Here is a 14489-nt window from a genome sequence, read left to right as displayed (position 1 = left end):
AAGATACATTACGTTCAAAAGTCTGAAACTTTTTAGTAAAAACATGTTTTCTTATGGCATATATTGAATGGCCCATAACACAAAGCATCTGAGAGGGTAAAATAAAGTTAATTGTTCACATTTGGCAATACAATCGCTTTGCTTGTGCTGTGCCAACCAAGGCAATGAATCCATAGATACGACCGACCATAAAATTGTGGCACATGCCATAAATTTATGGGGTCACAAGACTCGTCGTCTATGATCGTGACAACGACGGTGTTAGATTTATTCAGAAGCGGCATTTCTAAATTAAAAAACTGCAAATTGGCTAAAACAATACTATTATTCATCCGGAATCAATGGGAGGAACATGGACAGCTAAATCAAAAGGCCAAAACAATTAATGAACCCAGAAAGAAGCCCAAATAATTAGCTGTGAGTGTTGACTGTCCACCCTTTTCGGGGGCTGGGGACCCCCCAGCTGAGCCTGAAGGCGCAGGCGCCGATGCAGGCGTTGGACTCACTGGAGTTCCAACCAGAACTAAAGTTCCCTTAGCATCGAGATTGGCCGGCTTGAAGTCATGCTTATCGGGAAAACCATTCGTAACTTTAGCACCAACCTGCCAAACTTGGTTCAACTTCTCCGCTTTAACCGGAACTTTCAACGACCCATAGATTACCCAAGCACCGTTGGAAGCAGATTCTGCTTTCAGGTCCCAGACGTCGAAAGACAACTTTGATTGCACAATGGAACTGTAGGAGCTGATGTTGTAAGTTTGGACGACAAAGGAGCCGCTGGATTTGAAAGCGATTAACGCCTGGGATCCAGCCATGCCGGTGGCGGTGGGGTTGATGGCCCAGGCGACCCAGCCGTCGGATGAGGCCGGAGTGGAGAGGAAGGCGATTGAGAGGGAGGAGTTGGAGGCATTGTAAGTATAGTGAAGGTAGGAGTCGAGTGTAGGGAGGTCAGAACAGTTAGCATATTGCTTGTTGTTTGGGAGTTTTTGGGAGGTGCAGGTGAGTGACTGTGCGGGTGATAATAGCAAAATCCAGAGAGAAATGCATAGTATTACCGAAGAAAAAAGGGGAGACGGCATTGTTAACAAGTATGGAAGGAGAAACCGAGAACTGCCTCTGATCTATCTTCTGGGGCTAGGGCTCTACCACCAGCCTCGGATGAATATATAAGACATGAGGGAGAGGGACCTAATAGTACGGCGTCGTTTGGTCAACAAATATTAATCGGTCATTAATGAAACGTTGATCCTTCTTGTCAGCATCAAAATCGTTAATTAAAGCTAGAAATTTTTAATATTCTTTTTTAATAAAATTATTTGCGCCAACACATTATTTTATAGACTATTTTTCACCTGAATTAGGCAGAAAAAATTGTTTGCTTAATAATAATAAAAAATCATGATAATTTATTTTTTATTAATAATATTATTTTATTTTATTTATAAATAATAAAAGAATATAATATTTTTTATTACTTGATTCACAATTTATTATAATTCATATTTCTTACACCTCAAATAATACAAACAAATTCATTTTTATCATTTTTTATTTTATATCTTTTTCATCCCCATCATTTTTGTATTATAAATATGTGAAAACTAAACAAATCTTGTATTATTTTTCTTTCTTAAACAATTATCAATAGTGTAGAAACAACCCACTCATCTCCTTTCACCATTACATCAAATATGTCAGTTATACTCTACTATCATACAAAAGTGTACGTTAAACTTAAAGAAAACTTGTGATCATTTGATCGTTCTAGATTATATGCTTCAAAGGACAAATTTTGGTTTCTAGTGTGCCGAATGGAAGAGAAACTTGTATCTCCACAATATAGCTTTTGTCAATGGCTTTTCCAATTGATTTTTATTTAAGGAGTTTTAGAAGTTTAAGACAAGTAGATTTGATTCTTTCATTTTCTTATCCTTTATTTTGAACAGAAAAATAAAAGAATGACTCTATGATTTATGGTATATTATTTAGATTTTGGAAAGAGAATCAATAGCTCCACGAATTGAGCAGGAAACAAAAGAGAAAAAGGAGAGAGTTGAAATTTTCTTAATTGTTAAAAATTTTTGATCAATTATTAAAAGATATATTGAATTTTTCAATAAATCATGGTTAAAGTCAATAGATTTTATTGGCCAAATTGAGTAAGCCTTTTCATACTTGAATAATTAAACTTTGTTGTTTCAACCAAATTTGCATGAAAAATAGTCGTCCGATCATGATGTACTGTATCATGGTAACTCAGATTATTATGGTTTTATATATAAAAAAATATATATATATGTAAGAGAATAAAATAAAGTAATTTTAATTGCTAAACATTATTTAAAATATATATATGTGTGAGAGAGAGAGAGAGAGAGAGAGAGAGAGAAAACAAACAATATTTTATTCCAAATGCATGGGGAAAGCCCACTAAAGTGGAACATCAAATTTAAAACGAGCTAGTTGAGCTGACCTGTTTCTTGGCATAGCTCGGTTCCCCATTATGACTTTACTTCAATATAAAATAGTTGACTGACATCAACGACAGATCGATCAAGTTCGGAAATTTTAAATGTGGAAGCATGTGAGAATTGCGTGCCACTTTGTTCACGTTACGCGTTGAATATGTGTACGAATTTATTTATATTTCTCCTTTCCCCACGTACATTATCTACACGCACTGTTCCACTTGCTCTTCACACGGCAGACAAGTCGGAATTTGCTCCCTTCCATTTCGACCACAATACTTAGTAAAGCTTTAACTGAAATCATTAAAAAAATGTTATTATATGTATTTTTATCTAACCATAATTCTAAATTCTAGACATGGTCTCTTTGAATAAATATTTTCAATAATTATACTTACATAAAAAAAGATACAATTTTTCTTACTAAATTACTATCCAAATTCTTAATAACGGTTTGCCCAGTGCACATAATTTAGAAAATTGAGTAAATTAAGAATGCTGATGAGTGCATAAAACAGATCCAGACAAGCACTATTCAGATCGCTCCCACCAAGCCATTCTTGACCTAATTTTCTACTCACTAAATTGGTAATTGACGCTAAAATTGAACCAAGGAAAAACCCCATTGATGTAGAGCACCAAGAGAGTGCAGTGCAAACACTAATCATGCTATGTGGCGCCTCTAAGAAAAAGAACTCAAGCATCCCACAAAGAGTGAGCATATCAGGGACCCCACGTAAAAGGTACTGCCAGACTAGCCAAAACACAGACAATGTCTCATTATTTTGTGTTGCCGCTGACCGCCTCTTGGCCTCCATCACGGCAGCCACCTCCATGGACCCTGACGCTAGTGCTAGCCCCAATCCGATCCTCTTAAGTGGTAGAAAAATGTTGTATTTTGGTGAAACTTTGCTTCCGAAACTGTGTACAAAACGTTGGTATAAGGGTATGGAAAGAAGCATGGTTGTTAAGGGTAATACTGTTAATGATTGGGTGGGAATTTTGAAACTGTTTAGTGTTCTATTCATAATGTCCCCTTGTTGTGCTGAGAAGGTTTGTAGTTGTGCGAGACAGCAGTTCATCATGATTGTGCTGGCAGATATGGGAAACAGGCCAAGGAATATCTTTGTTTCGTCAACCTCAGCTGCAGTTATGGTGTCATCGCATAATGCTTTATCGAGGAAGCTGCATTATTTTGTTTAATTTGTTAAATCCTTATCAATGATAATATCAAACAATTGCTGGAAACAGCATGCTGTAAACTTGTCTAAAGTTGGTGCATTTTCAAGTGCTGGAACTTCTTTTTGCTTTAATTAGCCAGTCGCCACTCTAATCTCGAAGGCTCTGTCTGCCACTAATTCTTCCTCGCTGTTGCAGTCGTAAATTATTGCAGCAATGATGGACGTTCCTATTTTAATCAAAGTTGAAGATGCCATTCAAATTACCTGAACATGTCAGAGGACCTTTTTTCTACTGAAATTGCATTATGATCTCCCAAATCGACCACAGCTGAGGCTTCCCTGTTTCGAACTGCAGAAACAAGTACCTTGACAGCAAAAGCAAAAAATAGTTAAGATGCCCACTTGAAATAAAGCATTGTGTGTAATGATGCAATGTTGAATGATTCTATATGGGTACCATGTCAACTTGAGTTTAATGCCTTACCTTAAGGACTCTTGTAAGTGGACTGCCAGCGTGTCTATGAAAAGGAAATCCCATTGCGAAAATGCATATTGGCAAACTCAATGCAACGACAGAAATCTTAAAACTCCTGTTCCATCCTTTTTTCTCTTCGATCCAAACCGTAATGGTTGCAGCAATGAGCCCACCAGTGCATTGCGAAAAGAAAAACCAATTGAAGAAGGCAGATATAAGTCGCTGGTTGGTGTCGTCAAGCTGATCAGCTCCATGTCCAGGCAATGACGCCTTTAATGCCACCAATGCCTGTGGCCATAGAGTAGAGTCCGGTATAAAGAAGAGCAGCTTGAGAGTGAGACGGCCTTGCATTTATAGGAGGCTGTAAGCTGCTACATTGAGCTTGAGTTGTAAGCAGTAAAAGTCCCTATAAATATATTTGGTATTAGTTATTCTTTGGGTTTGATACACTGTATTAGTTTGTAACACAAATCATAGAAAGTGGTGAATCTTGTGAAGAAAGAGTCGGTGATAAAGCCTCCAAACATGGTGAGCAAATTTGAGAAGCACAGAATAATCACTGAGCGTTTGAGCTTACCGCGAGATTTTGCTTTGGTGAGTGATGAAGAAATCACATGCATGCAAGTTTACTTTGTTTCCCTGACATACATGGAAAACCCAGATATGATGAAGATGAACGAAGCTGAGGGGATAATTAAGAATAACTGCTTTGACTCAAGGTGTTGATATGCTTTTATATCACTTGTGCTAAATTATTAGAAAATACAGTTAATGCTATTTGTTTGGAGTGCCAGATTCCGAGTATTCTTTCTTAATTACCTTATTTTTCACAAGACACTTGAGTTAGGCCAATAGTATATAAAAGATGGTTCCAGACTACTGCAGAGCCATGCTGCTGATTAACAAATTAATACTACTACATGTACAACTTTATATACAAACAACAACGATATATTATTATATAATTAAATATTATTTTATCTTTAATTTTTAATTAACTAATTACATAAAAACATATCATTGTTATACACATAATACTGTTATTGACAAATACACAACTAAGATTTTTTGGTCCCATTTTATATTTTTAGAAATTATACAATAACAACTTAAGTCAAATTGGTTTTCCACTGTGTTCAACAATTATATAACCATACTAATTCTTCAAAAGAATCTTTTAAATTTTTCAATAAAATTATACGCATAAAAGTTATATTTAGTTTTATCAGTAATTTAAAATTATTTAATTACCTAATGATCTGTTATTATTAGTATATAACATTGTATACATTATTTGTATAAATATCACTAGTCAAAATTTTAAAAAGTTTCACAATCACACCAACCATATCTAGTAACTTATTTTAAATAATGAAAAAGGAAAAGAATGAATACACATAAAAGTTTTTCCTTTTTAATAATTAATAAAACTATATATATTTATTTTAAATACATAAGTATGTACATATTTATATGTATTATTATATGATTGAATGATTTTAAATTAATAATAAAATAATATTTAATCATATGATGATATATATAAATATAAATATATTTATATACCTAGAATAAATATATATAATATTGTTTTTTAACAATTTATGGTGGTACACATGTTGGAGACATTTTTTAACGCCTCTGAATATTGGGCTCATTCTAGTGGGCCTTTTTATGAACTTTTATTTGGATCACAAGAAAACCCACAACCACGGAAGTTCTTGTAAAATGGTTGAACTAAAAGCCCAAATGCCGTATCGCTTCGCTAGCCACTCGTAAATATATATAGCTCATTGCCTTAAAACCCTAGTTTTTAGCTCCCACTATCGTCTGCTCTGGCACTAGGGTTTACGGCAGGCGCACAGTACGGTTTTCGTCAGGTTTGAAACTCTAATCAGTTACTCTTCGTTTTCATTAACGTCTATATGATATCGTTATGCATGCACATAGATACGAATCGGTTGCATCTATAACGAAATTTATCACGAGAAAGCTTGTTGTGATAATTCAGCATTTTCGCTTTACCGTATTGAGATTAGCTTCATATGATTTTTTGGTGGTTAGATATTTTCCTCAAGTAGTAGATCTATGGCTGAGATTGTTCAAAAATAGTTACTATCTGGATGAAAATGCGTTTGGTTAAAGGCTTGCTTGAGCTGCTAGGGATCTGTTTGGAAATTCCTTTAGTTATGAATCTTGCATAGTTCAGATAATATGCTCTTCTCGAACAAAGAAAAATGGATATAATCGTCATTTCTGAATTTTGCAGTTGATGAGAACTCGTAAGCGTTTTTGTTTTTAGATTCAACAAGTTAAAGTGACAACTGGGAACTCGGTATTAGATGATGTTTAGAATTGCGAATCTACTTATTACTTTTTAAATAATACCTATTAGAATACGAAAATACTATATGTTCATAAGTTTTTTTTCCAATTAAATAATTTATAGTTTTTCAGTTGCCAAATATTGTTAGATTTTCCTGTCTGTCACAGTCCCTGATTAGTATCTATCGAGGGAAGGCTTTGTTTTCCTTTTGTAGTTGATTATTTATGTGTTGTTGAGTTCCATTCATATGTAGGAAGTTCCTCAGTTTGTGTCCTCTTTCGATGTTCCATAGCAGGAAAAATGGCTGTTCCTTTGTTGACGAAGAAGATTGTGAAGAAGCGTGTCAAGAAGTTCAAGAGGCCCCAGAGTGACAGAAAGATTTCTGTCAACGTATCTACCTGTTTATTTCAGTTTATTCATATTCTATTTTCCGGGAGTATAACTGCATATAGCATTACATCTTTGCTTTTTGAAATATATGCAGCATGTTGAACCCAATGAATTGCATGAAAGTTTGATATTCTTTGTTCATCTTCATACTCTACATTTTTTACTGTCACTTTAATATTCATCCAATTGTTAGTAATTGAATCATGCAATAATGTTGTGTTTGATGCATTTCTGGACTTTAATCTATGCTTCAGTATAGAAGACTTGATCTGTGCTAGTAGTTACAAATAAAATTAGGTTTCCTAAAGTTTCCCCAATTTTGGTCTTACTTGATACATTTAAATTTCTGAGAATGAGATATTTTTGGTGGTGTTGCCAACTTGAAACATTTAAATCAGAAGTTTTTAGATTTCCAATGTAATTTTAAGTGTTATTGCAACAGGAAAACTGGAGAAGGCCTAAGGGTATTGATTCACGCGTTAGGAGAAAGTTCAAGGGATGCACCCTGATGCCCAATGTTGGTTATGGCTCTGACAAGAAAACTCGCCACTACCTCCCCAATGGATTTAAGAAGTTTGTTGTGCACAATGTCAAAGAGTTGGAAATTTTGATGATGCACAACAGGTGAATGTCAATTTAGCATCATGGATGCTTGACAGTTTAGGTTTTCCTTGTATTTGGGTCTTTAATTTTCAACTATTTCATGCTTTCTATTGTAGGACTTACTGTGCTGAGATTGCCCACAACGTATCAACCAGAAAGAGAAAGGAGATTGTTGAGCGTGCTGCACAATTGGATGTTGTTGTTACCAACAAATTGGCCAGGTTGCGCAGCCAGGAAGATGAGTAAACGCTGGTCTCTAAATTATGTTATAATTTTGAAATGGACTTGAATATTTTAAGCATTAGGCATTTCTGGCCTTTGGATTAAATTTTTTTTGAGGTTATTATGTTTTATTTGGATAGTTCTTTTAAGTTTGAATTAGAATTCATATCATATTCAAGTTATCTGATTTAGATCTTGTGTATGAATTTATATCATACACAGGCTCAACCAGGGATGAACTTGTGTATGCCATTAACTGAAGAACTCAGTATGGTTGATCATTCATTTTGGTTCTTTAAATAGCGTTCATACTAACGTTAGCGTAAACAATCATTACCGCATTTGGTATTGCCGCTCTCTAAAATTGGGATATAACTGAATTGAGAGATTTCCATCGAGAAACAATTTTCGTGAGGTTGTTTTACCTAATTTTCTTTGATCAGTCAGGCAAAATAATTTTGTATTGATTTAATTCTTTGTTTATTTAAAATTTTTCAATCCTAGTACAAGATATAATTTGCATATAATAGTTAAAAAATATAATATAACAATAATAGTTGGATCTTCTCAACTACGAAATTATTAATAATTATTTAATGGTTAAGTTCAACTTTATTGCTACTATATGGCATGCGTTAAACGTGTCAAATGTAGTGGGAAAAAAACGTGCAAAACAGATTTTGATCACGTGGTCAAATTAGGGTTCATTAAATTTTGGTAGTCCATATTTGACGACCATTTTTCTAGCTTTGCGAGTGCTCATATGACTTCCGAAAATGTTGTATTAATAATACCTATCAAGTCATGTCATTCACATTAATAAATAAACACTTCAATCACTTCTATTCTATGTCTCGACTTTCCAACAATTAAATCAACTGTAATTAATAACTATTTTTTCACTTAAAATCTTTAAAAAATATTATTTTTTAAAATTATTATATTACTTTAAATTAATTTATTTTAAAAAATAATTTTATCCTCTTTTTCTTAAATGCCCTGATTTTCAATCCCTTACTTCCACAAGTTATCCCATGCTCCCAATCGCACTAACCCCTCTTTCTCCTGCACCAAGTCACTCAAATCCTTAATGCCAGTAACAGACAAGCCTCTTCTCTTCCTAAATTGTCCCAAAGATGCCTCAGGAACCTTATTCCTCTTCTGACTCAACCCAAATCACTCGAATTCTCGATATTAGGCATCCGTTGTTGTTGTCTCCTTGCTGACGATTTAGCTGTAGCTTTCGCCACAGTAATGTTCAGCTTTTTTATGCTTTCTGTTTCACTGTTTTTAGTCTTTCTGGCCTTACCGTCCTTGATAGACTCTATATCGTCGTCATCATCGCCAGATTATTTTTTCAATCTCACTTAAAAAGAATATAAACCAATGATATTCACTTAGTGGGCATCCAACAATTAACAATATCACTTCTCCACATGTTGAATGTTAAACTAGTTGCAATGGTGGCAATGTTGTGAAAGTGGTGATAATGGTAAAATTCTAATAAAAAAGTGGTGGTTAGGGTTCCAACAATTGAATGTCATAGTATGTATTGAAAATTTTTCAATGGATAAAAACTTTCAATATAAATTGAGTCATTTAACAAGTTATCTTATATGTACATCACACTCCAATCACACACAAGAATTTTTTTTTTTTTTAAAGAAGTATTACAAAATTATATATATAAATATGTGAAACAAATTAGAGTCAGGATGATCAAGGTTTTTACCAGTGCTCTGGAGGGATATTGGAAAGCTTAGGTTCAAGTGTATCAAGATGATAATAGAGAAATAAAGGTTGAATGGTTAATTATGTGGCATGAGAAAGAGTGCGTCTTTGCTATCCTTGACTATAAATGTTCAACAAAGGAATGAATAAAAGAGATAGAGAAATGTAATTCATTGATTGTAATATTTGACTTAAATAAGTTTATTGGAGGTAACAATTTTAATAAAATACTATAAAACAACGTTATTTTGATTATATCAAAACAATGTCATTCTAACTATTTTTATCAATGACTCAATTTGAACTACAATCAAATCAACCCCTTAGTAAGTTTAAAAGTTATACTGAACCAAATAATGTCCAACTTTAGCTTGGATCGATAACAACTATGAGTCAAAGTGTCCAACCAATGAATCATACTTGATCCAAGCTAGGATGGGAACCCAATCCAGGTCAGCTCTGTTCTAGCTCTAATCTCCAGTGGCTTTCTGCTTAGGCAGCTGAAATTATTGGCCTCGATCGCAACAAGAATTTGCGGTAGCTATTCCAAAAGATCACGGTAAAGGGGGCATACTAGGAGACGCCATATCTAAATTTTGGCATTGATGGATAGCGATCGTCGGGTACAAGTTAGTAAGGTCATGTGCAAAAGTTACCCTATACAATAAATTATTGCCACTGATTGGCTTACACTTAATGTTACAAGGTCCACTGCAATTTATCTATTGCCAGAAATTTAAAAAAAAAACAAAAAAAGCTGATGTTTCCAATTGAAACACCAATAACAAGATTTTCGGATTATAGCTTTGTACTAGGAAATAAAAAATCAACCACATGACCTGTAATTGCTATGTGGTCCATAAATGTGTTGAAATTTTCAAGTTTGTTTCGATATAAGAAAAGATCACCAAAATAGACCAAGTTTGGTCAAATCTAGATCACATTGAAACAATCACTTTTTAAGGCTTTAAGTATGCTTTGATTTTCAAACACTTATGACGCATTCCATTTCGACCAAAGTTAAAAACAAATTTAAATTTCTGTTGGATTCGATTTCGGATTTCCAGGAGTTATGTTTCCCGGATTTTCGGAATCTCTAGAAATCGTTCCTTGGTTGGCAATATAAATACGGTTTAATGATTAAGCTATGGGATATCATATCTGAGAATTGCAAAGGAGGCCAAACCTTACATTTGAACTAATTAACGAATCACGATATTTTGAATGCTGTCAAGTTCTTAAATTTAATTTATTTGTTCTTAGCAAATTTCCTCTGCAAGGATAATTGACAATCTAGTTAGATCATGTGACCCAATCACATTGAAAATATGGATGTAGCCAAATCATACTTTGTTCATGTATTTTTAATTGGAGTAGTTCTAATATAGCTATATAAGTTTTTATGCAAACACCTAACCAGCCATATCAATGAGTCCCCCTTTCAACATCAAACCACTTATCAAATTCTCCACCCAACTAGATTTAATCAATGAGCAAACATATCTTGTGTTAAAAATTCAAAATTACTTATCGAGCACGAACACCACATCAAAATCACCAACACGTTATATAAATATATGGAAAACCTAAAAAGAAAAAATTGTTATTTAGGATTCTAATTCTCACTACAACTACCATATTTTGATTAAGTTTCGTATTTGTGGTCATCTGATGTGATTAAAAAACAATACAAAGTTAGAAAACAGAAGAATAATCGGTTCCGGGGAGTTGGTCATTTGAACCATTGCTCCGCACCGTTTTATTGACAATTCTTTTATCGCCTTCATCACTGCTTGGGAATATTTCTTGGACAAACCATTCCACATCAATTTCTTTAATGCCTTCAAGACCCCCATCATTGTTGGTGTTCCCCAACTGAGAAGGAGGAATATACGGTGCTCTGGCGATGTTTAATAGTAAATCCCAATCCAACCCTCTGAAAAAATCGTGGCCTTTGATTTCCTCTACTCCAATCCTCTTCGTTGGATCTTTTTCCAGCAATTTCCTTATTAAGTCCCTCAGCGGCGTCGGTTCACCCATGAGTTCAGCCGGTCTGCATAAAATTCGATAAAAAGTCTCTTTCCTATTGCTTCCCTTAAACGGCGTCACTCCATACAACATTTCGTGGAGAACGATTCCTAAGGACCACCAATCTGCACTGAAATCGTGACCTTCACCTGATATGATCTCCGGTGCCACGTACTCTTCCGTTCCTACGAACGAGTTAGACTTCTCCGTCGAGTGATCGGAGTCTCTTTTCGGTACTGTCTTGAAACTGTGTTGCGCTGAAGAGACCGAATCTTCTGGAGAAATGCCAGCGTTGCAAATGCAATGAAAGAGATGCCGCCGTTTTCTCCGGACGGAGTCAGAAGGTCTTTTTGTAAAGGACGCCGGAGTCTTTTCCGTAGAAGCTTGTGGAGTTTTCGGTGATAGTTTTGTTGAGAGATCGAAATCGACTAACATTATGTGGCCGTTCTCTTGAATCATTATGTTCTCTGGTTTCAAATCTCTGTACGCTATGCCTTGACTGTGAAGATACTCCAATGCGAGAACCATCTCCGCAGCATAAAATCTGTAAAATACATTGAATACGTTCTTTATCAAAATAATGTTAAGTGATCGTATAGAAATTCTATAAGAAAGGGGAAAAAAATTACCTGATGGTATCATCAGAGAACATTTTCTCTGTCTGCTTTTTCCTGAGAGAATTCATATCACGCCCTGGACAATAATCAATAGCGTACCCGATAATTTTATCGGTTGATAAAACTCCTCGTAATCTGGGCAGAAGTGGATGATCGAAGGACTGTAAGACTTGTTGTTCAAAGGTAAACCTCTTGTAATCATCTTCGCCATCATTGGTATTGTTTGAGTCCTTGCTTTTCTTCTCAATCAAATCCCTCTGAATAACTTTAAGAGCCAAAAACTCACTCAATTCCTGGTCGTTAACCAGAAAAACAACTCCCTTTGCTCCACGCCCGAGGGCTGATACGACTTTCAATCGCCGGAAATCCAAAGTTGGGACTTGATGATAAAATCGGTGCTTCTTTACGTTGTCATTCATAGTGGAGAATATGGTTTGGCGATTTGAGGATTGGTAGGCACGTAACTGGGTTGGGTTGTTGTGCACCGCGTCTTAAAAGAGGCAAGTTTTGCTTGCCGACGAAGTATTGGAACGAACTGGTAGAGAAATACAATTTTGACATGTGGAGATCAGGGTGGAATTTTGACATGTGGCGACAGATGGGATGTTGGATGGATATTAAGAAAGTGTAAAATGTATAAGCTGTTACATGGTAGTGGTTGTTCTAGAAATTATGCCATACGAAACCACAAAGGACCTTCAACGGCGGTTAGTCAGCAATTTGTTGGAAGTTATGCAAAAGCGGGTCGGTGAATCTTAATTAACAACAGGACTTTAAAGTGGAGTCACGAGGTTAATATAAAATACTTTAAAGTGTTCCATATTAAATTGTAATTAAAAAGATAGGATGACACTATATTTCACTTCTTCTTTGTTTTTTAGTGATAAGTTTCCAGTTCCACCGTCACATTGTTGGACTCCATAAAAAAATTTCATCAAATTTTAGGGTTAATATAATAAAACCATTGATAGTTGATTTTTAAAGTTTTAATATTAATATAATAATTGATAGTTGATCTCCACTTAATTACATAAATTCATTCCTCGAACTATCCTCACTCAGAATATTAGAGTGATCATACTTTGATTATATCCTCACAAATTTTTTTAATAAAAATTTAAATTTTGATATCATATGTAATTAAGAGAAGAATAAAATTATAAGAGATTTTGATTGCTAATTTGACTCATAGATGTTATATCTAACATCTAATGACATACACCGCACACCCCACCCCCCCACTCAGCCAAACACAAATAATTAGTGTTGCTTTCTTTGAACATAACTTGCTCAATTACTTATTTTGATGAGAAAATTGAAGCAATTATTATCTACTATTTCATTTTCTTTATTTATCTTTGAGTTATGCAACTCAGACTTTCTCTTATTAGTGTATCTTTTTTGTTGACTCTACTAACCAAGTGGTCGATTCTGTTCTAATTATCTGTCTTAATCTTCTAATGATCTATATTAATACTACATAAATTGTTGAAATTATGAAAATATACAAAAGAAAATTAGATAATAAAACTAATAAAAGAAAAATACTAATATAATATAATTAAAATTAAAATGCTGAATTATATAGAAAAATTATATAAATATCACTTTACATTTAAAGTTAAAGAAATAAATTACACTGAAGATGAAAAAAATATGATTATAGTCTTCTTCCTAACAAATAATAATTTGATTATTTTATAATAACCCCGTGGTAAGTAGGCACGTGGTCTAATGTTTTAGATTAGAGGCAGCCCTGGCCCATGGGTGACTCCCCTAGTCTACCCCTAGCGAAATTTGTCAATATAAAATTAGTTGTCATTTGAAAAATAACTCAAATTTAGTTTGCTTGCATGTGTTAATATTGTCATTCTGGATGCAACTTTATTTTGTTACATTTCTAAGTTTGCGTTGAACTTACTTTAATTGTGTATCTGCAAAACTTTAATTGTGTATCTGCAAACTTAAATTTTACTAAATTAATTCAATAATGGATTTGAAATGAAAAGAAAAGGCCAAACGTCTTGTTCCCACCCTAGGTTTGATGTATTCTTAACTCTCGTTCTAAATTTTTCAAAAATCTAAATACCTACGTATTATCTATGTTTTATTACATTTCTAACTTAATTGTAAAGGTAAAAATATCATTTTATTAATAATATTAAAAAATATAGTTATTTTATCTCATTTTTTTCAAAGTTTTGAAAATTAATAATTTCATCTCAAACTCAAATTTTTTAGTTTTAAAAAATGATATTTTCTCCACAGTCTTTAGAGTTTTCTTTTCTACCCTCTCTAGTCATCGTCTTTGTATCTGACAATTCTTTCTTCCCACCCTAAATCTTCGTCAACACTTCCTCTCCCTCCTTAGTGGTATTTTCGACACCTCTATCAAGATTTTTTATCAAAAAATGAGAAAGAGATTTGGATCTCTTACTTGTTTTTTCC

At 34.1% G+C, this 14489-nt stretch overlaps 4 protein-coding genes across 5 annotated transcripts; 1 reads left to right on the top strand and 3 right to left on the bottom strand.

The window, feature by feature from the left end:
- Positions 1–169: 169 nt before the first annotated feature.
- On the bottom strand, positions 170–1132 carry LOC123216101 (auxin-induced in root cultures protein 12). The gene has a single exon (XM_044636467.1). It carries the CDS (start codon positions 1077–1079, stop codon positions 366–368), a length of 714 nt encoding a protein of 237 aa, XP_044492402.1. The 5' UTR covers positions 1080–1132; the 3' UTR covers positions 170–365.
- A 1766-nt stretch (positions 1133–2898) lies between these two features.
- On the bottom strand, positions 2899–4744 carry LOC123216392 (protein NRT1/ PTR FAMILY 4.2-like). The gene is given in 5 exon segments (XM_044636810.1): positions 2899–3653; positions 3914–4014; positions 4134–4397; positions 4399–4546; positions 4590–4744. Coding segments are annotated over 5 exon segments (1410 nt in total). The 3' UTR covers positions 2899–2911.
- A 1137-nt stretch (positions 4745–5881) lies between these two features.
- On the top strand, positions 5882–7950 carry LOC123216099 (60S ribosomal protein L32-1-like). 2 transcript variants are annotated; one of them, XM_044636464.1, is made up of 4 exons: positions 5882–6004; positions 6746–6840; positions 7283–7464; positions 7560–7950. In XM_044636464.1, the coding sequence occupies exons 2-4, from the start codon at positions 6751–6753 to the stop codon at positions 7687–7689; spliced, it is 402 nt and encodes a 133-aa protein (XP_044492399.1). In that variant the 5' UTR covers positions 5882–6004; positions 6746–6750; the 3' UTR covers positions 7690–7950. The 2 variants fall into 2 exon arrangements, with proteins under 2 accessions (XP_044492399.1, XP_044492400.1); XM_044636465.1 differs by having other exon boundaries at positions 5884–6004; positions 6743–6840.
- A 3025-nt stretch (positions 7951–10975) lies between these two features.
- On the bottom strand, positions 10976–12599 carry LOC123216098 (serine/threonine-protein kinase OXI1-like). The gene is made up of 2 exons (XM_044636463.1): positions 12054–12599; positions 10976–11968 (listed from the first exon to the last, which is right to left on the bottom strand). Exons 1-2 carry the CDS (start codon positions 12458–12460, stop codon positions 11092–11094), a joined length of 1284 nt encoding a protein of 427 aa, XP_044492398.1. The 5' UTR covers positions 12461–12599; the 3' UTR covers positions 10976–11091.
- Positions 12600–14489: the final 1890 nt, after the last annotated feature.

The sequence above is a fragment of the Mangifera indica genome, chromosome 5 (assembly GCF_011075055.1).
Source record: "Mangifera indica cultivar Alphonso chromosome 5, CATAS_Mindica_2.1, whole genome shotgun sequence".
Lineage (NCBI taxonomy): Eukaryota > Viridiplantae > Streptophyta > Magnoliopsida > Sapindales > Anacardiaceae > Mangifera > Mangifera indica.
This window is presented reverse-complemented; position numbering and strand designations above follow the sequence as displayed.